This window comes from Lates calcarifer, linkage group LG3, assembly GCF_001640805.2.
Source record: "Lates calcarifer isolate ASB-BC8 linkage group LG3, TLL_Latcal_v3, whole genome shotgun sequence".
NCBI classification, from domain to species: Eukaryota; Metazoa; Chordata; class Actinopteri; family Centropomidae; genus Lates; species Lates calcarifer.
The window spans coordinates 7,254,830-7,279,666 of record NC_066835.1 but is presented as its reverse complement, the minus strand read 5'-3'; the positions used below and the strand labels follow the sequence as shown (position 1 = coordinate 7,279,666).

The 24,837-nt window shown below is 41.1% G+C and overlaps 1 protein-coding gene across 3 annotated transcripts in view; it reads left to right on the top strand.

The window, feature by feature from the left end:
- Positions 1-24,837, top strand: part of col16a1 (collagen, type XVI, alpha 1) — a 65,386-nt gene that overhangs the window by 771 nt on the left and 39,778 nt on the right. For all 3 annotated transcript variants that reach the window (XM_018671478.2, XM_018671477.2, XM_018671479.2), the window contains exons 2-6: positions 5,350-5,469; positions 15,480-15,548; positions 15,631-15,748; positions 21,988-22,111; positions 22,873-23,154. In XM_018671478.2, coding sequence (XP_018526994.1) covers positions 5,394-5,469; positions 15,480-15,548; positions 15,631-15,748; positions 21,988-22,111; positions 22,873-23,154 — 669 coding nt within the window. In that variant the 5' untranslated portion in view covers positions 5,350-5,393. The remainder of the gene's footprint in view (positions 1-5,349; positions 5,470-15,479; positions 15,549-15,630; positions 15,749-21,987; positions 22,112-22,872; positions 23,155-24,837) is intronic.

The following is a 24,837-nucleotide window of genomic DNA, read 5'->3' as shown; positions in this document are numbered from 1 at the left end:
AAAACTTTAAAACCAAAGTGATGCTGATTTTCCTTTCATTTCTAAGACAGGTCTCAATACAACACATAATGAAGCTGAGTTGTTACTGTAAATCTTTGTGGTTTGCTTTCAACCCCTGTGGCATGGAAAAGCCGACTAGCAGCACAGTTTTTTTTTCTTCTGGATCTTCATGCATATCATTCAAGCAATGTAATGTCTGAGCATAGTGCTGTGCTGATCTGAGATCAGTGTCCAAAATCCAGAAAAAAAAACCCAAAACTCCTTCTTTCCTTTACCTGGGAAAGAAAAGAAAAGAAAAAAAAGTGCTGAGGGGGGAAGCTCGAGTGCCACAGACACATCTGCTCTCCTCATTACTCAGCCATCCTCATGTTTGCTGGCTTTTGCATCCTGTCTGTGCAACCCCTTAAAACCCCCTCGGGTTCTAGAAAGTTTTGTGAGTCAGTCTCCCCCGCAAAATTTGGAACAGCTCAATTTTGCATGTTTTTAATTCACTAGAGGGCTGCTTCTCTAGAGAAAATATTGATATCTCTGATCAGCTCACCTGATGTAAACAACAAGGGGTCATTTCAACAAAAATATGATATAAGTATCCCATTCATAAAAAACTTGGAAACCTTTGCATACTGCAGTAGCAACAGGGACACATATCTCCCCCTGCAGTAACAGTACTCCCTCTTCAGACCCTGGGGAATATAGCCCTCTAAACATTACAAATTGGTGTCCTTGAATTTAACTACACATTAAGTGTTGCTCATTTAACCTGCTGCAGGCTGCACACGCACAGTATGGCCATGGGCCGTACAGTATCTGTTACACATACTGCTTCCTATCGTAGCCTGTGCTATGGGCCTGCAGCAAATTGTATCATCCACTTGACTCTTGCGCTTTTTCAGGTCAGTAGTGAAACAAACATTGGGCCATCAGAAATGTAAAGTCAAGCTGAAGAAAAGCAGCAGATTCTCTGCGTGCTGAAGGCTGACTCAACCATGCATAGCACAGGCCCCGAGCCAACTAGTTCACATCATCAGTGCTGAACTCACTTTACATCATCACCTTATGTAAGTGGACCCAAAGTATCTGCAGCATTTGGACTTCGAGGCAGCCCTGAGTAGACATTCAGCATGGGTTGTTTTGTGCAGAACAATCCCTTCTGTTGTTCACTGGCCTGTTTCTAATTCACAAATACTCAAGTAAAGGCCTTGAACACTGCCCAGAATGTAAGACTAGTAAGAACTTGCCTCAGTTTCTCTTGAGTGTCATTCAGGTTTGGATATTGCAAGATTATATTGCTCGTGGTCAAGGGATATCTAGAGTGTCTTATCAAAGCCTTGGGGCATCTTTAGTCACTTTTATCCACTCCTAGTCCCCTGTTGTAACAGGTCTGCAATGCACTCTCTGGTTTGGCCTGAAGCACATCCGAAGTTCCAGAAGCCAAGAGTATAGGTGTACATCTTGCTGCATTGCCAATGACAAGTCAGAATCAAGCGTTTAATCAACAGTCAAAAACACATTCAGCAAAAATGCTCTGATACCTCCTGCAGTATCTGCAAAAGGGAACTCCAGGAAAACATGGCAGCATATTGACTAGTGTCAATATCCATCCTGCCTGTTGGTCTGTCTGTCAGTCGGTCTGTCAGGTGGTCCACTCACTCGGTCCAGACAGATATATCTTCAGAGATATTAGAAGAACTATTGGATAGATTTCCATTACATTTTGAACAGACATTCATGGTCCCCAGAGGACAAATCTTTTCGTCTTTGGTTCTCATTTGTGTTTTGGAATGAAATGTCATTACAACTATTGGATGGATTGTCATGAAATTTGAGACAGAGACAGACATATACCTTCCCCTGAATAATTGTTACCAGTAACTTTGATGACCCCCTGACTTGTCATCTAGTTTCAGTTTCAGAAATTTCAGTTTGTGCAATATGTTGGTCTATGACTTAATAAGATAAGATAAAACAATCCTTTATTAGTCCCACAGTGGGGAAATTTACATTGTTGCAGCAGCATAAGTGATCGAAAAGATAGAAAAAGACATAAATATGAGTAAAAGACAAGATAAAAACAAGATAATGCTATAAAAAATATACACATAAGAACAGTATAAACATGACAGCGTAATAAAAAATATTAACAAGAGCAATATACATAGGACTTTATACATAGAGACAGAAATTGAACTCAATATAAATATTGCACAGTTTGAAATGGAATTGCATTAATACTTGCAAAACTAATGACATTACCACTAGCGTAAGCTGCACATGCTAACATGCAAAATTAAAATGGTAAACATTGTGTAGGTAACACCCCATCTGATTAGCATCAGTATGTTAGCATTGTCATTGTTGGCGTGCTGCTTTTGGCGTGTACCTTAGTACAGCTTTGCAGGGCAGCTAGCAGCAGAAATTGACTTATTGCCTTCTTGATATTTGCTTCTGCTTATTCCAGTGATGCATGGTGTAAAAATGGCTTGTGTTAGTTTGTATGTGCCTATATGCATAATCATCTCCTCTACCTGTCTGTCTGAGACATTTTGTTCAGTCTCTCTACCACAGCTCTGTATGTGCGCTCTCTTGGCTTCTGTAGTGCTCATATTTGAATGAATTTGTGTTTGAATTAATGTTTACATGTCCACCTGTCCATTTATTATCCAAGCCGTTTGTGTCATTGCTGCATTCCAGTCAACTTTTACTGCACTTCCTTACACATCCACTGCGAGTGAGAGAGGACTTTCTCTGCAGCATTCATTTGGGGTAGCAACCCCGAGGACAGATCAGGCGGATGTTTTCTCAGCCCAGCAACAAAACCACTCTTGACTCTGTGTGTTTGTATTTGTGAGATAGCACGGGGTAGATTGGAAGCAGATACCCTGTGAGTGAGCTGTCTGTCAATCTCACTGCTGCATTATGCTGGGAGAGACAGCTGGAAAAGCACTGAACCCTCAAATATTACATGGCTGACACATTTATGCCAGGTTCTCCCATTTAAACAGATACAAAGTAGTGTAAACCGTAGGCCACTGTTATTTAATCATCCATGCCTGGGTGGCTAATAAGCAATTCTCTTGTCAAACCATAGAGAGGACATGTTTCATTTAACTCTGTCAGAGTGCGTTCCTCTAAACAGGCTTGTGTTGGTGCTGTTGTTCTGTAAGCGATGGCAATGATGATGAAATGTGTGACAACAAAAATGGCTAAGCACTGAGCACAAATTGCCTCCATTGTTATGTAGGACAGTATGAGTGTCACTTTTGTCTGTGCATTCAAGCTGTAAAAAGTACTGGAACTGATAGCTGTGCTGGAAATAGAAAATAGGCGAAAGGTCTGTACCTAGAACCAAAAAACCTTCCTACTCCTCCTACTACCAAGCAGCCTTCAATCTCGAATCGAGACATATCCTTAAAAAAAAATGTCCAAGCTGAGACAAGAATGAAGGTGGCTGTTTTGTGATTGTTGATGTTGGTCACCACTTCTGTCCACCAGTGCATGTCTTCAGGCTTTTTGCGTTGGAAGACTTTCAAATCTGTCATTGTTTTCCTTCCTGAGTTGGCTTCGTACTCAGTGACCCGATCAGTCTGCTTATCGGGCTCACGGCCAGCCCCACTGGCCGAGCCCGGTGGCCTAACCCCAGCGCAGCCTCGCCTTTATCTGCTACAGTCAGCTGGGAAGGCCATGAAGCTGCGGATGGAGTGCAGAGAGAGAAGGAGAAAGAGATACATCCATAGCAACAACTATTAGGAAGCCTATTAAATTGTTCTGGATTATGGCCAGATAATAATTGCAATGAGCTGTAACTTTTCCTTCAGCCTGTGTTCTCTGGACTGTGATGCATTATGTATTATGTACTATGTGAACTTTCTTATTATTGTAATCATGTGGCATGAAGCCTATAATAATGGCTGCAGCTTTGGAGTGCTCAAACACTGCCATTTGAGGCTTTGATTAACCTTCCTCCCATCACACTGTAGGGAAGGCCTGCTGCTTAGCTTACAGCTTCATTCACCAAAAAAAAGTGTCCATGCTGTCAACAGTTGTGCACACAGATAAATTGTGCTATAGCATGATTATACAGGAACTTGCAAATTATTTCATAAAATGGTAACCCGGGCTTTTTAAAATGTAATAAGAAAAGCGACTACACCACAGAGTCAGCAGACCCCAAAATTTTAATGCATAATTCACAATGTGAGGTATGTCAAGCTGTAGTTGTTATTTCAGAACATAATTTGAAACACCGTCCTCCACCACATTGTCTGTTAGCAGCACGCTGTTAGGTCGGGCTAGATGGCATTCGCACCCTGTCCTCAGCCAGGCAGGAGCACCACATTGTGTACCCCCGAGGGAGCGTGGGGGTCATTTCTCCTGGCAGACGGGACAGGTGTGTGTACAGAGACACAGTCTGCTCGCCTGCCTGCCTTGAGGGCCCTGCTGTACCTGTAAACACTGCAGAGTTATGGGGTCCTCACACATGCTGGGGGCAAGTCCAGGTCAGCTGGGATGTGTTTATGCAAGTCGTAGTGGGCGGTGTGTTTGTGTGCTTGCATTCCTGTGTGTGTGTGTGTGTGTGTGTGTGTGTGTGTGTGTGTGTGTGTGTTTATGAATAAGGGGTTGTAGTAAGGCAGTGGGACTGTGGAGACTGAATATAATGATTATTTAGACGTGGCACGCATTTTAATGTGTGCGGTGTGTGTATGTGTGCTTCTTGTTGGGCCACGTGGAAGCATCTGGTGCAACACAACCATGGCTCCAGTGGAATAGTCTCCAGATGTGTTTGTGTGTTTTGGCCCCACTGTCTGTTTGACTCTGGACCAACTAGCATGCATGTAAATCACTTTACTTTCATGTGTGCACATTGCTTTGTTGTCTTGCATATGGAGTAGGTATTTGTTTACAGTGTAATGTGTACTTTCTCGTTAAGAATGGTCTTGTTTCTTAGATGGTCACGTGTGTGTGTGTGTGTGTGTGTATTTGTGTATTTGCATTTAAGTGCACTCCACTCAACATATTTGTGTGTGTGTGTGTGTGTGTGTGTGTGTCACAGCTGCCCAGTCAAAGGGCAACCAGATGGACAAGATAATGACTATGATCAGACTTTGCAGAGTTACACTCCTTAATGAGGGACATTCTGGTTAATTCATATGCCGCTAACAAAGCCCACATCATACCACATAATTAACACATCAACTGTGACTGACTCATAAATATACATCAACGTCTATTTAGGAGTCAAAGATAATGCACAGCTGTCGGCAGAGTTGGAGGACTGGGTGGCATGGTGGCAGAACACAGGAGGGATTTGACTTTTTTGACTTTCGCTTTTCCTGTTTGCTCTTCCATCAGCTGGTGGCTGAGGCGTGGTGAGGTGTTTACCGAGGAGTGGAACCATGTGGCTCCTCTGCTCCTCTCTGACTCTGCTGGCCCTCAGCTTCGGATCATGTGACACATCGCCGTCGGAGCAAGGTGAGTTCCCCTGCTGCAGTATTGATGTTAACCAAAACAGTAGTTTTGCATGGTAAATATATAAACTTCAGAATGAACAGGATGTGCTCCTTAAACAAAAGGAATAGTTCTAATTTGATATCTGTCTATTTTATTTGAACCTAGCTAAAACCGCAGCTAGTTAGCTTAGCTTAACGTAACGCTTGATTCAGCAGCTAAATCAGTTTGACCTTTCCAGTCCTTATGCTAAGCTAAGAGAACTAGCTACTGATTTTAGCCTCATATTCAAAGGAAAGATTTGGGAGTGGTAGCCTTTCATCTAACTTTTGGTAAGAAAGCAAATAAGCATATTTCCCAAAATGTCAAAGTATTGCTTTAGCAAAAACAGGACCTAAAATATTTTTTTCCAAAATGGATGGATTAAATGAAATAGTTGCATTACATCAGTGGCCTCCATAGAGCTCTTTTAAACTATTTATCAAATGTTATTGCTTCCTAAAAGCTGTGAATGAAAATCCTACTAAAGTGACTGACAAAGGCCATAAAAAATGCTCTCAAATAACTGCTTCGGGAACAGTCCGTATATCGTCATATAAATGCTAAAAACACAGTAAAGTCTCAAAAACGATGCCTTCTGGGGTTAAAGCAATACTACTGCAGAATTTTTTTCAGATTTTCAAGCTGGAGTTGTACGCCTGATCAACTCATCACGCTTTGAAAAACCCATCAGCATCTGATGGCGGTGTGTCCGTCTGTGTCTGCCTCTGTGTGTGTGCACCCTGTATGTATGATGGAACCCAAGGTTACAATGAAAATGGAGCGTAATTATGGTGTATGTGCACTTTATGTTGGTAGCCACTGGTGGCTGTGTGGTAAGGCTGTGGCATAGAGGCATGTGTGTTTACCATGTGTGGTTGTGTTCTAATTCACAAGCCATCAATCATACAGACCTCTGTGTATTTGTATGGGAGAAACACAAGTTTTTGAATGTCTGTGTGAGCATATATGAGATTGCGAGCATGTTGAAATGCTAGCGTATTTGTCCGTTAGTGTGTTGGAGGGAATGCGCGTGTGTTTCTTTTCGTATCCAGGTGTGTATGTGTGACAGAGACAGAAACAGAAAACCAAGAAATCAAGAGGCAGAGAGGTGAAGAGAAATCTCTTTTATTGTCTTGTTTTATTTATTTATTTTGTTCCAAACTGTCATACTCCTCATCACATTGTCAGTGTGTTCTCAGGGGCCGGCTCTGTGATATCACTTGGGTGGGGGGGCCTCTGAAGGGAGCTTTGTCAAGGAGGGGGGTGTTCCTCCTGGGAGACCCTAGTCAGAGCTTTTCAGATGAGACTGAGTCAGCTCGTAGCTCCCCTGAGTCCTCTCCCCCAGTGGTTGGAAGAAAGTGCTTTCTTAAGTGCAGCTATAACACTTTGTCACAGTAGGCACCACACACACACGCACACACTCACACAACCTCACGTACACACACTATCACTATTCCTCCGACTCATCCAAATCTCTACTTACTGGTAATTTGCTGACATTACAGCAGGAAAGCAGGTTTAAGTAAAACTAGTGTTGAAGAGTCGGGCTGGATGATTGCACTGCAGTTCTGCAGTGTATCAGCCAGAGAGACTAGTCCCCATAGTTAAATTAAATTGCTGAAATGCCCTGCCTTTAGTAAAGTGTTGCTGATATGAATTTTTTTTTGTGCACCACAGATCCTACGCAGTCTGAAGTAATGGGAATTTATGTATCGATTTGTTTTGACTCAGTTTCACTCTGTCTGCATCTGAGCTAAATTGTGCTGTATGTTTTCTAGTGCCAATGAATTGTTGTAGTAATAAGCTCATTTACACAGAAGCAGACTTTAGAGAGGACAAGCACCCAGCAGCAGAAACAGATATACATTACAGTGGCTGGTTAGGAGAATCAAAGTGAAGTTCTGTTTTTGGATTAGTTTTTATGCTGATAATGAAACTGATTATACACTGTAGGCCTGTTCTTACACTACAGTTATTTTATATATTAAATATTTTATTCCTTAATATATAGTTGACTTTATAAGTCAGTAGGATGAAAATTAGATTAAAACAACACCATTAAAGGACATCTTTACATTCTCATACAATATAGTGCCTGATGAGAGCAGTGAAACTGAACCAAAACAGTAAAGTTGTAGATCAGAAAAACAAAAATCAATGAATAAGACAGTGTTAAAATCTAAAGATGTTAAAACTGATGGGACTGCAGAATCAGGTGATACTTATTCCTTATTTCCATTTAAGAGAATTTGGGACCAATCCTACTGCTGATGGGCAATTATTAGGGCTGATGGATAACCTACAGGGAGTGACCAGGCTAGTTGGAACATTATTAAAGGTAGCTCTTGAACATCACAGGCACTGATAAATGAACGTTAAATTGCTTCAGGGGTGCTTCTTTGTGAATGAACCATGTCCCATGATGTCTCTACTATCCACAGAAAAAAATGTGTGTGTGGGGGGGGGAGAAGACCTGCTTACAGAAAACATAATGAGGCTGCAGTAACTTTCAAACACCAATAATTCAGTACTGATGAAAGTAGTACTGAATCCCATGTCAATACTGCACAGTGCATGTCCTGTCCAACTCTATTGTTGTGAAAAGCTTGTAAATGTGTGTGTCATGAGCCCAGTCTGTATCTGTGTATGCTTTGGAGAGTGTACTGAATGTGGGCCAGAGGCCTACAAGGGGAAAATGAGTGAGCTCATCCCTATAACGTGGAGCGTTTTAAGTCTTTCCACTCCTCTGTGCTGCAATTTTATCTCTGGAAAACAACCAGGAATGTTCTCTCTTGTCTGTCTCATTAGGCTGCTAGGGCAAGTGAGACACACATTGTCCCTCTGTCTCAATCCCTCCTTTCTTTGAATCACTCTCTCAGTTTGTCCCCCCCCCCCCTCCCAAAATTAAACTTCAGATAGGCTACACTGAATCATCAACCCAGCATGCCCCTCTCCTCCCCTTATGTTGCATGTGTTTAACAGCTTCAGGACGTGGAAGATTCTCTTTCTGAGTCTGAGTTTCTGCTGATCAGCAGCACAGTCCCATTATCTAGGAATGCCACACTGTAAAGTACATTGAATAACTACCATACCCGCTCTCATAACAAACCCCACACTGCACACCCTGACACAGTGAGCATACTTTTGACCTCTCCTCCCAAATGAAAGCACTCTGCCAAGTATTTGCTGCTACGAAAACAGAATTCAAACTCAGAAGGGGTTGGTTTCAGTAAACCCCAGCCACAACAAGACACTCAGAGGTGAGGCTATTGATTCCTAAACACACTGGAGTTTGTCAAATATCACTCACAATACAAGAAAGGTCACACATTGCTTATTTTAGCTGGGATATTGCTGTGGGTCAGCCAGGGCTGAGTTAATATTGCACTATATATTATAGCATTTGTTATAATGAATGCCTGAGTGGTGTAGTCACTGGCCAAAGGAAAAGTTTTGAGTTTTATTACTTTCTGTGTACTGATTCATTTACACCAGTCAAATCATCCAGGTTTATCCTTATCTGATACCTTTTACTTCCATCCAAGTTAAGTGTAAGTATGTATACATCAAACAGTGGTGTTTTACTTCTCTAAAGGCCTAAAATTCCCTGAATTTTTTTTAATCTTTGGCAAGGTGGAGACTTTAGGAAACACTCACAGCAGTGTAGTGCGTGACTGCCAGTGTAAGTATCATTACCTGCCTTGGCAAGAGTCAAACACAACCCATCAAAGAGGATGTGAACCCAGCCAAGACCATCCAATCTCTTTAAGGCTACATGCAGCTACTAGCTGGATCCTGGAGTGACACTCATACTTTGTGCTAATTAGCTTGTCAACAAGCAAATGCGTTTCTTTGATCACAGCTTGAGAGGAAATGGGGTTCAAGTTCTGCAGTGTGTCCTGCCAAAGTGCCTGCGTACCTTACAGTCCACTAAAATATCATCCATCCTCTGAGCTATATAGAAATAGCTCAGCTCTCCCATGACTGTGAGCAAAAGTCTGATGCTTTAACAAGCAAACACTGCATTTAATTTCACAACTTTAAAGGATGTAACAAATGTTTTCTAGTTGTTAACCACTGGGATATACCCATATACAAACACAGATCATATACTTTCTACCTGTTCAGAGTGTTACATAGCTGGAGATTAGTGAATACAGTGACATGACAGGCTATGCTCATGTTTCAGCAGTCTAAGCTGTAGCTTAGCTTAACATCCATTATGTTTATATCCATTATTGTCCTCTGTTAAGTTTTCCAAACCTAATTCCTCCTCCACACATGGTTTGACAAAGTTGAGCATGTTATTTTAATGATCAGCTTAATTCTTCTGTTTTTGTAGTTCACTTCAGTAGTTCCAGAGCAAGCGTTCCCTGTGCTTTTTGTCTTATTCAAATTGCTCTTGCTAGTTAAAAATTGCACTGGTCAATGGATCAAATGACAGTCATGTACCTACTGTTGGTTGTAGTGGTGAACCAATGGAGAATAACCATTGACGCTTATTGAGCTATATGAAGCATTTTAGCATCTTTTAGCATCTTTTTGCTAATTGTTTTGGGTTTCTTTGTTGTGTTGCTTTCATCATTCATATTTTCCATAAATGGTTTCCAGATTTTCTCAAAATTATTTGATGAGCCACGTATTATGAATCTCAGTTTGAGATGCTGCATCATCTCCCTCAGCCACTGAGTCCAGGGACAAATTTTGTTATTTTGAATTTAGTTCCAGAAAGATTATTATTGTTCTCTTCTACTATGCCAAAAATAGCTATCATGGGATCTGGCTGAATTACCATTTTTAAATGTCTGACAGTATTTTGAAGATTGAACTCCAATAAATCAAAGGTAGAGTCTACATCTGGGATCATTTCAGAGATTTCACTTGCCATGGCCTTGCAGTTATCTTCTCCACCATCTCTACCTTTCCATCCAGCCTTCCCCAAAATCTCCCTCCCAGTCACACCTTAGAATCTCCAGTGATGGGTTCTTTTTTTTTTTTTAATTAGACAAGAACTTCAAAATAAAAAATATTGCATCCCTCTTTTGAAGGGTCAAATGAAAACAAAGAATCCACAGGTGAACCCTCAGGCTAGCTGGGAAAAGACAGTGTCTTCATTTCAATGTGACCACAAACCTGGAGGGATCTGAAAAACTTGCGGCTCAACACAAGTTTATTTTGTTGTTGTTCCAAGGTAGGAAACATATTTTATCAATTTCCCTACAATTTATCATGCTCAGAGAAAGATGGATGGGGAGAGGATGTGGCTGGGAGAACCAGGAACAAGCAGAGGGCCATTTCGCCATTCATTATTTTTCCAAATAACAGAAGACATTTCCAAATACTGTTTTGCAATGGAATTGTTCTTAACATGGTGTAATAAGAGGTGTTATAGAAAACAAGGGAGGCGGTCAGATGGGATGGGATGTCAGATAGCACGAATTGTGCTCCATTTGTGCACAAATGGGATTTTCTGCATACTTATCAGATTGAGCCTGAAAGAAGAGAAACGTCCAACGTACGTCAGACGTCCAGTACTGCTGGAAATAAGGCAGTCCCATTCCCCTACCTGGTCCTGCCTGCTGCAAATAAGCTCTCCTAATTCTAGGTCTCCCCTTGTTCCAAATGAAACTGGAAATTGAAAACAGTTCAAATGGCCACTTCTCAGCAACTGAACCCGTACACACCAACACTGTGGTTGAGTAACGGATCAGTCGTTGAAACGTAGCCCATTGAACTATTTCCAGTATACTGTTCTATTCTGAGAGCTCTGTTTGGAGAGGTGCTGAAACATAAGAGATTCCTTCTACACTGAAACTAGAATTTATTCATCAGAAAGGATTAAGGCAGCCTTGTTGATTTGGAACAGTTCATTCTTTGACAAGTTTAACTTAAAACCTGAAATCTCACCATATTCTTTCAAAGTGGACATTATGTGAGGGATTCATAGGGATTTGTTAGCCTTGTTCCCAGTTGCAGGGAGAAATAGGGAGAACTAAAGGAGTTGGTCTGCACTGAAGGAAGAGGGAACCAGTACAGGGGCTTGACCCGAGCTGTAAAATTATCACTAAGGCCAAACTTTCCAAGAACAATGAGAGAGTCTCATTCAGCTCTGTCAAGGGCCTTATCAGCATTCAGAGAAACAAGAATCTCTGCATGCCGAGGGGCCAAGCCAGCAGAGGTTAGAAAACAAATAATGTTTTCTAATAAACCCAGTCTGATCTTGGGATATGATTGATGAGAGATTTTTTTTTTCAGCCCAGTGGCAAGCATCTTGGCTAACAATTTGGCTTCATTTAAACACCAAAAAGAGTAATGGGTCTATAGGAAGGGAGCCCCCTAAGGTTTTTACTTTCCTTTAATAAAACTGATGTGGTTGCCTGATAAAAAGTAGGAGGAAGAGTTTTAGCAGCAAAGGCTTCGTTAAAGGCATCGAGTAATACAGTGGAGATTAATTGAGAGAAAGCTTTAAAGAATTCAGAGGTAAACCCATCAGAGCCAGGGGTTTTTAGAGCTTTGCATACTTCTTATTGCATGTATTTAGTCCTCAAGCAAGACAGGCTCATCAAGACCGGCCTTGTGGCTGCTTGACGAATCTTATGTGCCACTAGGCGCCCAGCCCTCTCACCCTGCACATACAGCCTGTGTCTGATCTGCAGTAGTAGCTTAGCCAATTCATCAGTGGAACACTCTCCCCCCTTTCTGTCCTGTGTTTCCTTTTTTTCCCCTTCCTCTCTCTACCTTCTCCTCTGTTATGCTGTTTAACTTTTCATTGTGCTGCCCACTTGCCTCCAGCCAGGATCTCTCTATTCCTGACAAAACCTTCATCTTGATTCTGTCTGATGCAGATGGGTTGGTGATGACCAAAAAAAAAAAAAGAAAAAAAAAAGAGTAAGCAGTGGCAAAAGGTAGAGCTTTAAAAAAACTGCATTCGGCGATGGAGATGAGCTGTTGGTGTATGTGTGTGTGTCTGATTTAAAAGGCAGGACGTGTCTGTGAGGCTGCGGAGAGTGTACTTTGTGCTGAGTTAGCAGATAAGGTTTCAGGATGGACCTGTCAAGTTATAAATATAGTATGTGTGATTGTGTGTGTGTGAGAGAGAGAGCGGGAGAGAGAGAAAAGGAGTGTATGTGAGAAAAGGATATAAAATAGACGGCTCAGAGGACTCTAAACTTATGCTTGATACTTTCTGTACTCTCCACTGTATCTGTTACTTTGTTCTGAAGTCACAGTCAATTCATGCAGTTTCCTTGACTTTTCATCTCAAGTTTCTCTCAGCTTCCTACAACACCACTGTTTGACAACTCCTTTTCTGCTCTTTAATTTGTACTTTTAGACAGCAATAAGAGAATGACACACTGTGCAGGCAGACAGGCTGAAGTATGCTGTGCTTTGAAACAGTCTTTGTGTTTTCAAACCAAGACGAGCCGAAGCTGCAGGGTGTCAAGTGATGAACTTGATAATAGGTGATGAAGCGCTAAATGCGATTTAATTCTTTCTTGAGCCTGCCTCCGTGAAATTAAATTCCTAACTCTTAATTAAAGTCAGTTGGATGTTATTATTTTAGTAATTATATTACGCTCTTTCACCTCGTTTTTGATGCGACTTCCAGCCTGGATAAATTGTGGTTGGAAGCATAGATGGTGCTGTTGCATGCTTCAAAGCAACTCTCTATGCAGTGCCCTGCCTGTTTCATCAAAAAGAAATTCTCAACTTTATTACACCGAGTCCATAAAACCAGGAGACACAAAAAGATTACTGTTGTTTGAAATGCATTGTTATTTTTAAATGTATAAGAAAACTTTTTCTTCAGGCTGTACTCTGGTTTATTTTTCTGTAATAGCAACAATCAATAGTGACTTTCAAATGAACCCTGAATCTGAATCAGCACCTGATATTTAGGTTTATCTTCTTGCATAAACAACTGACTTTTGGCAAAGCATCTTAGTCATTGTTACTATATCTGTCAAGCTTTCCATCCTCACACAGTATCTATGCTGTTTACCTCTCGGAATCTGCTATACATTTTTAAAACAACTGGTCTTTCAATTTTACCAAGAAGTAAACAGAAGTATGCCTCTGGTGATCATGGACTTTGTTGCCTAATTGAACTGTCACTAGCAGATTTTACCAGGTGTGACTAGCTTGTGTAATCCAATGCTATAGTGCCAACTCCAAATCTCCATTGGCTGAAAATACTGTCTCCTGCTGACTTTCCAGTCTTTTCCAACTGATTTGTTTTAAACTAAGAAGGGTCTTAAATATGCACATGATAGCTATACATATTTATAATATTTCCATAATGCTAAAAGAGGCTAAAGCTCCATGTCCCATGCAAAATGTTGGCATCCTCATCTGCTGATTATCTATGTAGAAGACATGAAAAGAAAATAGCATAGTCAGTTACTGCAGGGTAGAACCTGCCAGTCATGGTGTATATAGTACAGTGTCATAAATGAACTAAAATTGCTGCCTCTTGCATTCCTCCACCAATAAGTCCAGTTATAATTAATTTGTTAAATTTTGATCAAGTCCAAGTGAATGTTTGTGCCAAATATTAGGGGGTTCCTTCCAGGCTTTCTTGAGATATCAGATTCTCAAGACCAAAAACATATTTTGTGAGGTCACAGTGACCTTGACCTATGACTTTTGACCACCACAGTCTAATCAGTTTATCCATGTGTCCAAGTGAATGTTGGTTACAGATGTAATGAAATTCCCACCTGGTGTTCCTGATATTTTATGTTCACAAGACTGCAAGCATACTGTGATCTTGACCTTCGACCTTTGAAATCTAATAATTTCATCTTTGAGTCCAAGGGAATGTTTGTGCCAAGTTTGAAGGGACTGAAATCTTTCAAATGTAAGATTCAAATTTTGCGAGAGAGATGGCCTCAAGGATGAACACTAGTTTGCAAACCAACTGAAGAGCAGCATAAAGCTGATAATGTCAGTCTAGACTCAACACCCGTGCTATGCTACAGTTTCTAAAGGTAACTGACTGTTACCATTTATAATATTATAGTTAGCTGATGATATGCTCCTTGCTTCCAGTAATGACGCTAGGTGACTACTTGAGGTAGTTAGTTAGCCACGCGTGCTAAATTTTGCAGGTCACATTAGAAAAGTGCAGTTTAATGGAGTCAATATACTTCTTTCATGTTTTTGCTTTTGGAAAGGTGATTTTAAAAAAAAAAAAACTAACACCCTCCCCATGCATGAGGCAGCCTTGAATCGGGTTAAATTAAAATATCTGACCTTCACATTAATGATTTAAACTATTACTGACAGCAGCGCAGCTCAGAGAAAATTATGAGGTTTTATTTTTGGTTAACACAGGGCACCACCTGCTTCCAGATTCTCTGCAGTCATAGTTAAGACAAAAACACTTTTTTGGAAAACCTGTGCCCTGTAGAACGTCTTGCTCAGGGCCGTGGTCCTTGGCCCCAAAGAGATCAATTATCTGTGGATCACAGTGATTCGCAGGATCCATGTCTACCTGCACTAGGTTTTTCTACACATCTCACATCTCCCCCCTCTGTAGTCAGGCAGTCCGTTCTGACAGGCAACACTTTTCTCTGTAACCTCCCCTGACAGGGTGAGAACATATCCATCAAACAGAGGCTACCGCGACAGACAAGCTTGGTGCTAGACAACCTGTCAAACTGGGCTGTGTTCCTCTCTACACAGCTTTGCCCTCATTTCATCTCACTCTCTGTGTTTTACACTCTTTTTTTTTTTAACTCTCTTTCACCTCCACCGACTCCCTTTCTCCTTCTTTTAGATCAATATTTCTGTAACTCTCAAATGGATGTATGTTTGAAGTTGCTTGTTCTCTCACAGTAACTGTGTCCGTCTCACCCTGCAGTAATTGTGAAAGGTTACATTTGAGATAACTTCTCCAAAGTCTTACCGCACATCTCAGGGTTTTTGCTGTTTACACACCCACTTTTTGACTTTTTCATTGTTTAACCCTCTGTGTCATGTCTCTGCAGGCATACAATGCCCGTCCTTACAAGTGGATGAGTGGAAGTTTCCTCAGACGGCCAGGCACAATATCACTGGTGAATGCACAAACTGAAACAGGCACACATTCTTCTCTGAGTTTTATTTACGTGGGTGCTGATGAATGCCATTTGTTTTCAGGTTTTAATCTGGTGAGGCGTTTCTCCCTGCTCAAGAGTCAAGATGTCAAGAAGATCCGCAACCCTCGTGGACCCGTCATCCTCCGCCTGGGCAAGAGAGCACTCCTACGCCCCACCGAGTAAGTTTTCTGTACTCCTCTCCCACCACGTCCAGCACCTTAATACATCTCGCACAAATGCAGTGTAAAGCTTTAGAAGCACAGGAAGGGAAATAAAGTGAATTTTTCTACTGGATTTTCAAGCTTTCTGCGGGCCTATGTCAACAGGCTCTCCCTTTTCATGCCATGTCTGAACAAAGAGAAACGCAGAGAGACTCAACACCCTGCAGCGAATCAGCCTCTGAACCCTCATCCAGCGTGTCAGTGCTGTCCACTGGCTGTTGTGTAAAAAGCAGACACTTGGCAAATCATATACAGCGTGGGTCAATCTCTGATTGCATTTCCAGTTTTACCACTTCATTTCCCTCCCCACTGACACTGGCTTGTAAAACTGAACTGTAACAGCCCTTTTGGTTTTCCGGTTGTGACCACATGTACTTACTCTAACTCATTTTCATATTTGAAAGTCTGACTTATTTGCTTGAGCTCAGTCTATAGAAGTGATGCCTTAATTAGTAGGCATTATGCAGTTGCCAGTAAAAATATTTTTAAAAAGTTAAACGGTTTGAATTTAACAGCTGCATTTGAGAGCCTGAGCTTGTTCTGAACTTGTTTCTGGGCAAAGAGACCTGCAGCCATAAAATCCAACAAAGCACAGCTTCCTTGCTCAACATGGTTTTGCAGCTTGACATGGTGTAATTAAGCTTTCCTGGATTTTCATGTTGTTATTACAGAGTGGTTGGGTGTAGATTGTGTTTGGAATTGCGTGACAAGTGCTTATTAGGGTTATGTGCTGGCTGTTTTTCAGTCCTCTTTTTTGTTGTTTTTCTTTTACATTTCTTATGAGTTATAGCTGGTTTTCAGATGGCTGAGCGTCTTTCTACAAACCAATAAAGCAGTTTTTCAGAACTTGCCAATTGGGTCAGCCCAGAGTGTTTTATCACTCTGTCCACCGCTGTGAGCGCCACTCACTTGAAGGCCTGATAAATATGTCTACAAAACACTCTTTTTCAGTAGAGACGTTTTGTTCTAAAAGTGTCACATATATTGTTTGTCACAGGCTTAGAGAGTAGTTGTTCTTATGAAGGAGGGGGATGGAACGCTAAAAAAAATGTCAGTTCTCAGGAAATCAGTATCTTTGCAACCAAAGAGGAAAATCCAAGATGTTTTTGTTTTGCCTCTAACCATACAGAGAGAGGACGGGAACACCACTCTCTGATGCTGGTTAGGGATTTTGTTACAGCGCGGCATTTATTGAAATTTTGATGCCATCGAGAGCTTTGCTGTCAGTTTTATCAGCTACCTGGGTGACTTCTTTTTAACTGAGACAGAGAAGAATCAATGTTAGCACATCAGTCGTGCCTGTTGGCTGCCTTTTTTCATTCTGCTTCTCTCTATACATAGAATTCACTCTCTTCTATACACGTCTCTCAAAAAGACTAAACAAAATCAGAGGAGACGCTCGCTTTTTTGCATTTGCCTCTTCTCCTTTGCCTTCTCGCCTCATGGTAAAGTAGATAAAATCAGAGAGGACTGTCTATCAGCATCAGTTAGTCTTCCTTTTCTCTATTTATTTGCTTTTAATTTTATTTATTTTTTGCTTTTGCCTGCTTAAATCACATTGGGAGTGGAGGCGGAGTGGAGGCGGAGTGGAGGCGGAGAACAGATGGGCGATTAAGGGATGTAGTGGTGAGGGAACAAGAGGGTTAAAGGTTCAAATCCAGGCAATAAGTGAATGCATCAGAACAAACCTTCAGGCTTGTTCTATGGCTTTTTCTCCTAGTAACAGTTCAAATGTGTGTATGCTCAGTATTTTATTCATGTGTGTGCTTATGTGTGAGTGTCAGCATATGTGTGTGCTTATCTAGTTATATCTTTCTCTGTGTGTGTGTGTGTGTGTGGTGTGTGTACAGTACACGAGCAGGTGTAGCAGTTTAGATTTCTCCCCCTTGCTCAATCCCAGGGTATATACTGTATTTCTGAAACTGTACAATATGTGGCTCCCGCCCAGCGTGGCCTCCCTGTCACTCAAACAGCCTTTTAATTCATCGCCAGTGAGGTTTACTGAAGTATGAGACGTGTGTACAGTAATTGGAAAGGGACGCTTTGCTTTGTATCAGAGGCTAATCCGTTCGGCTAATCCAAGCTAACACAGATGAGTGACAGCCAGATGAAGTTACTCATCCCTTACCACTCTCAGTTGTGTGATCGCCAGTCCCAGCTGGTCACATGCATTTTAATTTCAGCAAGATTGATTGCTTTGGGCCGGTTTCTTTTATGCAACACACACAGTGTGTAGGAGAGCGAGGAAGCAAATCTGTTATGTCACGACATGAGGTGAAGTTCTGAACTATTTATGACCGAATGGAAATGCATTAAATGAATTTAACACTTAACAAAAGTCGTGCAATGAAATTTTTTTTAACACATTAAAGCATTTTGCCGAGGCTTTTATTCTGAAATGAGTTGATAAGTACAAATGTAGAATTAATCGTGATTAAAATTCTGAGCAGCTAAATATTAGGAACATAAAGGTGAGGGCTTCTGTGCCTTTAAAAGTTTCTGAGGCCATGAGGTCAATAAAGAGCAAAGATGTAGAAGGGAACAAAAGACAAGCTAAAGAGAGATAGCAATTTTTAGAGAGTAAAGACAGAAGGAAGATCAGGGATATGAGTCAGTGAGGAGAGGGTTTTACACTTTTTCACAAAGATATTTCAGCTTACATGTGCAGATGGAGGATGATTACTAGTCTGTTGAGTTTGTGGAAAAGATAGCCTGTCGAGGACTCAATGCATTAGGCATATGAAAGTCTGTGATTTTCTGTCATTTATATCAATCTTTGTCGACCCGGGGGGGATGTTTTTTTTTAGCAGACATCCGCTTTTCTGTGTCAAACTTGGGAGCTGCTGCAACCTAGTTGCTATTACCATGGTGGTCAGTGGCTCCACTGCATTTGTGTAGGTGGGAACCCATTTTTAGCTATCAGCATGGTTTTAGGCATAGCACTGTTGGCCATAAAATTTAGTACAGACTTTCATAGTCCAACAAGTTCTGATGACCTTGATGATCTTGACTTTTCCTCTAGCCTTGCAAAAGGTTTTTAATGAATTCTTGAACTATCAACTTTGGTTTATCACCAGATAGTTGCAAAACTTACTTGTGTTTAGCTAATTAGCCAATTTTAGCATAACTAATGAACTAAACTTAAGATATTGAACTTGATAAACATTCTACCTGCTAATCAGCATGTTAGCATCATAGCGATGAGCATGTTAGAATGCTAATGTTAGCATTTAGCTCACAAGCTAGCAATACTGTGGACTTTTGGAAAAGAAAGACTGAATTTTAAGGTTTTGAAGATGTACAACTGGAAAATTCAGAGTCAATAATTCATACCACTTCAATTTAATAGTGGCATTGAAGTTTCACAATTTGATAAGGGTTTTGCCCACTAGCCGCTTACTCAGGATTTGAACTGAATTCTGCAATGGGAATGAAAATGGCTTAGCCAGTCCTGACAGTGGTTAAACAAATAAAAATAAAAAATCTGGGAAGTACATAATTCCCATACCCAATGTACGTTATGTATTTTTATTTATTTATTTTTTTTTACAGTTGTTGACAGGGTGGTGACATGTGTTACTGTCTGCAAAGTTAATTTTCTTCCTTAAGTTGTATACCTATTGTTTAAAATACAAGAAATTGAAAATAGCCGTAGGGAAAAAGCTGCAATGTGTAACAACATTTGGCCACTATAGCTTGAAATTATATTCTTTCTTTTATGTGTCATCTTCTAGCTGCTTAAAATTCCTTTCAGTTAGGTGTATATAATACATGCAGGGATAGAAAGCCTCTCCACTGAAGGCAATTGATTCTAGCACAGTTAGAACCTGGTATAAGGGTGCCTATACACCTCTCTAGGTGATATTCCCATCTTAAACCAGAGATCTGCTTTTTCAACATTAGATTTCCTCTCCCTCTCTTCCCCTGTGTCTCCCTGGCTTCCACTGACTTTCTCTCCCCCCTCTCTTTTTAAAAAAACAAAAAAACAAGAGAAGTGGAAATAACTTTCTCTCCGAGTTGGGAGAAGCTAGATCTGAATCTGTCTGGCCCATACTGAGTGATTTATCTCCCCATTGCATGTTTGTGTGTATGTGTGTGTGTGTGTGGTGTGTGTGTTGTGTTTATGTGTTCTTTTCTAGGACCCTTAATGTATAAGAAGCCAAGGTGAGGGTGACGTCCTTTCAACTTAAAAGTCGATAGTTTGTGAGTGGTTTTGTGCCCTCAAGCACATGTCACTTATCGACAGCAAAACCACTCTATTTTCAACATTTGTTTCTTTCTTTCTCTTTTTCATTCTGTACGTCTGTCTTCTTGCATACACGTCCTTTTCCATCTGCATATTGCCTACCTACATACTTTATATTTTGAATTTAAATTTAAAGTTAATTTCAGTTTTTCATGTATTTTCATATGATATCCAGAATTTCTTGGTCCCTTGCTATAGTCCTGTGTCAATTTCTATTTGTCCTTTTCCTTTTCTCTCTCTCTCTCTCCTGGTCTCCTGGTTCAATGCTTTCTCTTTCTCACCTTTTCTTCTACTCATCCTCTCTTTGTTTTGACGTCCTGTAGTTGGCTGTTTTCCCTTGGATCTTCCCTCAGTCATAAATCACTGTCACCCCACTTCTAGGAGTGGGAAACCAGCTGCCAGCATCAACAATTCTGTGTGTGTGTGTGTGTGTGTGTGTGTGTGTGTGTGTGTGTGTGTGTGTGTGTGTCTGCAAACAGAGAGAGGGTGAGAGAGAGAGAAAGAATTAGAGCAAGAGAGATTATTTCAAAGTGTTCACCATCTCAGTGAGCATGCATTTCACTGGGCTTGTTTGTGAACCCTTCATCTCTCAATACATCTACACACCTCCATGCAGTGAATATGTGTGTATGTATTTATTTGTGTGCTTAGATGCCCTTGACCAAAACTGAGGGATGAGGCTTGCCGGACTGTATCTGCTATGAAAATTAATGCCAGGGGGTTACACTCAGCGGGCTTTGCATTTCACTGCTAGCTGTTGTCACAAAATGTGTGTGTGTGTGTGGGGGGGGAGCAAATAGGAAAAAAAATGGTAAAGAAAAAACATGCATAGAATATAAAAATGCCCAAACAGGAGAGTGGAAACAGACAAATAAAATTTACTTTGCTGCTTCACTAATACAGACATCAAAGAAAGATAATGTGGACCCAAAAGTGGTCTTAATGTGCTTAAAGCTTAATTCAGTCTGATGTTAGCTCTCTGGCTACTGATGTCCTCTCTGTATAGATGTTTACACATAACATGCAATAAGCATATGGATGATGTTACATCATCATCACTGAAATGAAATGAATGTTTCTGTCAAATTAAGCGCTACAAGTGTATACTCTTTTCTTTTTTAAGGTGTGAGAGATAACCATCAGAATTTCAAGGTGTAGCCTCCTCCAAAGATTTTGTATTACACTTCCATATCGTTATATGGGGACTAAACAAAGTTTTGGTCAAAAACAAAGCAGCAGAGAATTACATATCAGAGAGACTTGTGCCCCCTTTCATGAGTCAAGCTCTATAAATCATCGATTCTACATGAACGCACTAGCAAAGTCAACACATCCAGCAGATAAAAAGCCGTGTTTGGGTCCACCTGACAAATGTCATTCTACTGTTTACTCTCCATTTAGCTCAGTTTTCAGTCTCCACCAACTCCCTAAAAATCTCTTTTTAATTGCTGTATTTTCCAGCTAGTAGCTAACTTTGTCTGTGTGCCATTTAGTGCTGTGCAAGTAGTGTACAGTGGGTTTATTAGACGTTTTATGCTGATAAAAGCTGCCAGCTGCTGCTGTAAGCGATGTTGATGAAAGAGGCCAGAGTAATCTTAAGTGGTTAAGTTTTGGGCTAGAGACTGCTTTCAAATAAAAGTAGTCATGTGATCCATCGTTAATGTAAAAATATTGATTACAGCTGCTTTGAACTTCATGCTCCCAATTTGTACTGCAGGCTTTTTGTAGTCTCCAAGCCTTGATGACAAAATTATGGGTTATTTTCTCTGACGCTAGAAAGCCAATGGAGTACCAAAGAAGAGAGGTTGAATAGCACTCCCCATGGTTATTAAACTGACCTTTATGTAGAACTAGGTGGAGTTCCCCTTTAAACTTTTCCTGTGCTTAGCTTCATAGTTCCCACATATGGAGGAGTGCAGTGTCCCTGACTCTTCTGATCTTCTGTGTTCAGTCAGGTGTTCCCACATGGCCTACCTGACGAGTTCACCTTGATCTTCACCTTGGCTTTAAAGAAGGCTGCCCTGAGGGACACCGTCTACCTCTTCCAGATATCTGATCAGCAGGGATATCCACAGGTGCACCTCACTCTCTGTTCCCTCCTTGCCTGCTTCATGTATTCCATTGCATCTTTTTTAACCAATTTCTCCTCTTGTTCTTGTTCTTGTTCCTTCTCTTCCTTGGTGTCTCACCTTTTATTCATCACGCTTTTTGTCTGTTCATTCTTCCTGCGTCTCCTCCCTTTTTTGCATAGTCAACTACTTTCCCCTTCGATTTCTCCTCTCTCGTGACACCTTTTCAATCCTCTCCCCCTTTTCATTCCAAGTGTCTTTTGTCCTCTCTTATTCTTCATCCGATCCCCCTCTCTCTCGCTCCCCGTCTCTCCGTTGCTCCTCCCGCCATCATCTTCTGCTCTCCTCTTTCATTCACCTTCATTGTTATTCATGTGTGTTCCATGATGAAGCACTGGAGTTCCTCGGAGTCCCCATAATCACTAAGAGTCTGAGGCCAGATTTAAATACTCAATGTGTATGATGGATGGAGGCCAAGTCGCCTCATTAGGAGTGATTGATTGGCTGTACTGCTTGTGTGTGTAATTAATATGTCTTTCCCTTTACCTCATCTTTGCTTCTGTGTTCTGCAGCTGTGTTAGGTGGTAGCAGCATCTACATATAACTCTTTGCTGAAGCCACTTCCAGTCAATCAACTTGAGATACAGTACATTTTCTTATCCACAGGCCTGAGCTGACTGACCAGCATACTGAACACACTGTTATTAGATTAGCACTTGTGCATATTCATTCATCACTTTTCACTCATATCTCTGTGCACAATACAGCTCTCTGTAGACCTTAGTGGCCCAGATGGCACCCTGTCCCTGCGAGCCAAAGGCATAGACCCTGATGGTGACATGGTGAGCTGTGTTTTCACCGGGGAGGGCGTGGAGGCCCTGATGGACCTGCGCTGGCACAAGGTGGCCCTCAGCGTGCAACAAGGGGCCGCCTCCCTCCACGTGGACTGCAGTTCCATTGAGACCCATCCCCTGGAGCCCCGTGGAGGTCTGCCCACTGACGGACACACTTTGCTGGGCATTCGTGCCTCTGATGCCGCGGCTGTGCAGGTATGTTAATAATTCAAAAATAACTGTGATAATCAAAGCTGCTCTAGATTTGGCTAGCTTGAGATGCATGGACAGAAAAGGTTTGGCATGAGACTAATGGCTTAGACCATTACAGTAAGTGGGGGGGTCACTATTTTCTCAAGATCTACAGTTGTTAAAAATGATTTAATTCTAGCTGCAAGATGCAAGACTGTCAAATGATAGGTTAGAGTCAAATATAACCCCTAGATCGTGATTGTGAATTGAGGAGTAGTCAAGGAAGAAAGAGCAAATAAAAGAACTTAAGATATTGATTCCTTACTGGCAAAAAAATATTCTGCCATCCAGTTCTTAAGGTTAAAATTGAGACAAATTGACAACTGAGGAACTGAGCTACATTTACTGTCACCAGATTAAAAGCGTATACACAGTTGTGTATCATCACTGTAGCCATTAAAATGAATGCCATGTTTCTGAAATATATGGCCCTGTGCCAGCATGTAAATGGAAAATAAAAGAGGACCTGACATTGACTCTTGGGGGACGCCGCAGGTAAGGGTGGCAGGTGTGGGTGAGATCCTCCTAGTATCAACAGGGAACCTTCTATCACAAAGGTCATCTTGATTGCTAACCCACTTTTCCAAGTGGTCGATTAGAATTGAGTGGTCAACGGTGTCAAACACAGAACTTGGAAGGAACGAAAGCCAGATTGGAATTTTTAGAAACACTAATCTTTTTCACAAAAGAAAGTAATTGATATGAAATAAATATAGTACAATAGGCTTTTTTCTGCAAAGGCTGGAGTGTTGTGTATTTTATGAAAAGTATGGCCCTAAAGAGAACTGGGAAAATTATATACCGAATGCTCTGTGTGAAATTTGATTAAATATGCTCAGTGACTGACCTATTTTGACTATTGAAGAGCTGAATGTAAATGTCATCTAGACTTACTCTTTCAAAGTGTGGTGACCTTTAAGCTCCTCTGTATGAAGAACAAACTAACTTGTCTGTTACAGAGGCGGTTTTAATGCACTAAATTCCCTTATTGAGATCTGTGCAATAGAGAATGGCATGGTGCTTTCCTGCATAATGTAATTCAATACACCCCTGGCATATAGAATTTTATGAGCGCACAAGGCTTTTTCCAGACCCCCCTATAGAGCCATGTTTCCAGTGGGAAGGACTGAGTGAAATGTCTCTAGTGATTCAACCTCCCTTAAAGGCCTTCATACTGAAATCATTCATTATTCTCCAAGTGCGGGTGTGTATGTTAATATTGGTGTGAATGTGTATATGTTTTAAACCGTAGGCTATGCCCCTGAGGTGCTGTTTTCTTTGAGGCAATCTCATTCAGCCCTGATTAAAAAAAGCAAGTGGACTACCTGGGAGAATGGGTCGGTAGTGAGCCGGGGCTATTAACACTGAATAGATCCAGTAATCCAGGCATTTAGTTTTGATGATCAATTAACTCGCCCAGTTAGAAAGCAGGCAGGGTCTTTTGTTAGCGCAGGGAGGAAGTGTTCATACATGCACGCACACACACTCATGTACACACACACGCACACACGTAAAGCTCCTGACAAAGTGCTTTCCTAATACTTTATATAAATGAGAAATTAATTGGCTTTCAACCTTGTTTACGGCCTCATTTAAACTTTATTTACATTATTTATTAAACAAAGCAGTCGGCTCATGGAGATCTGC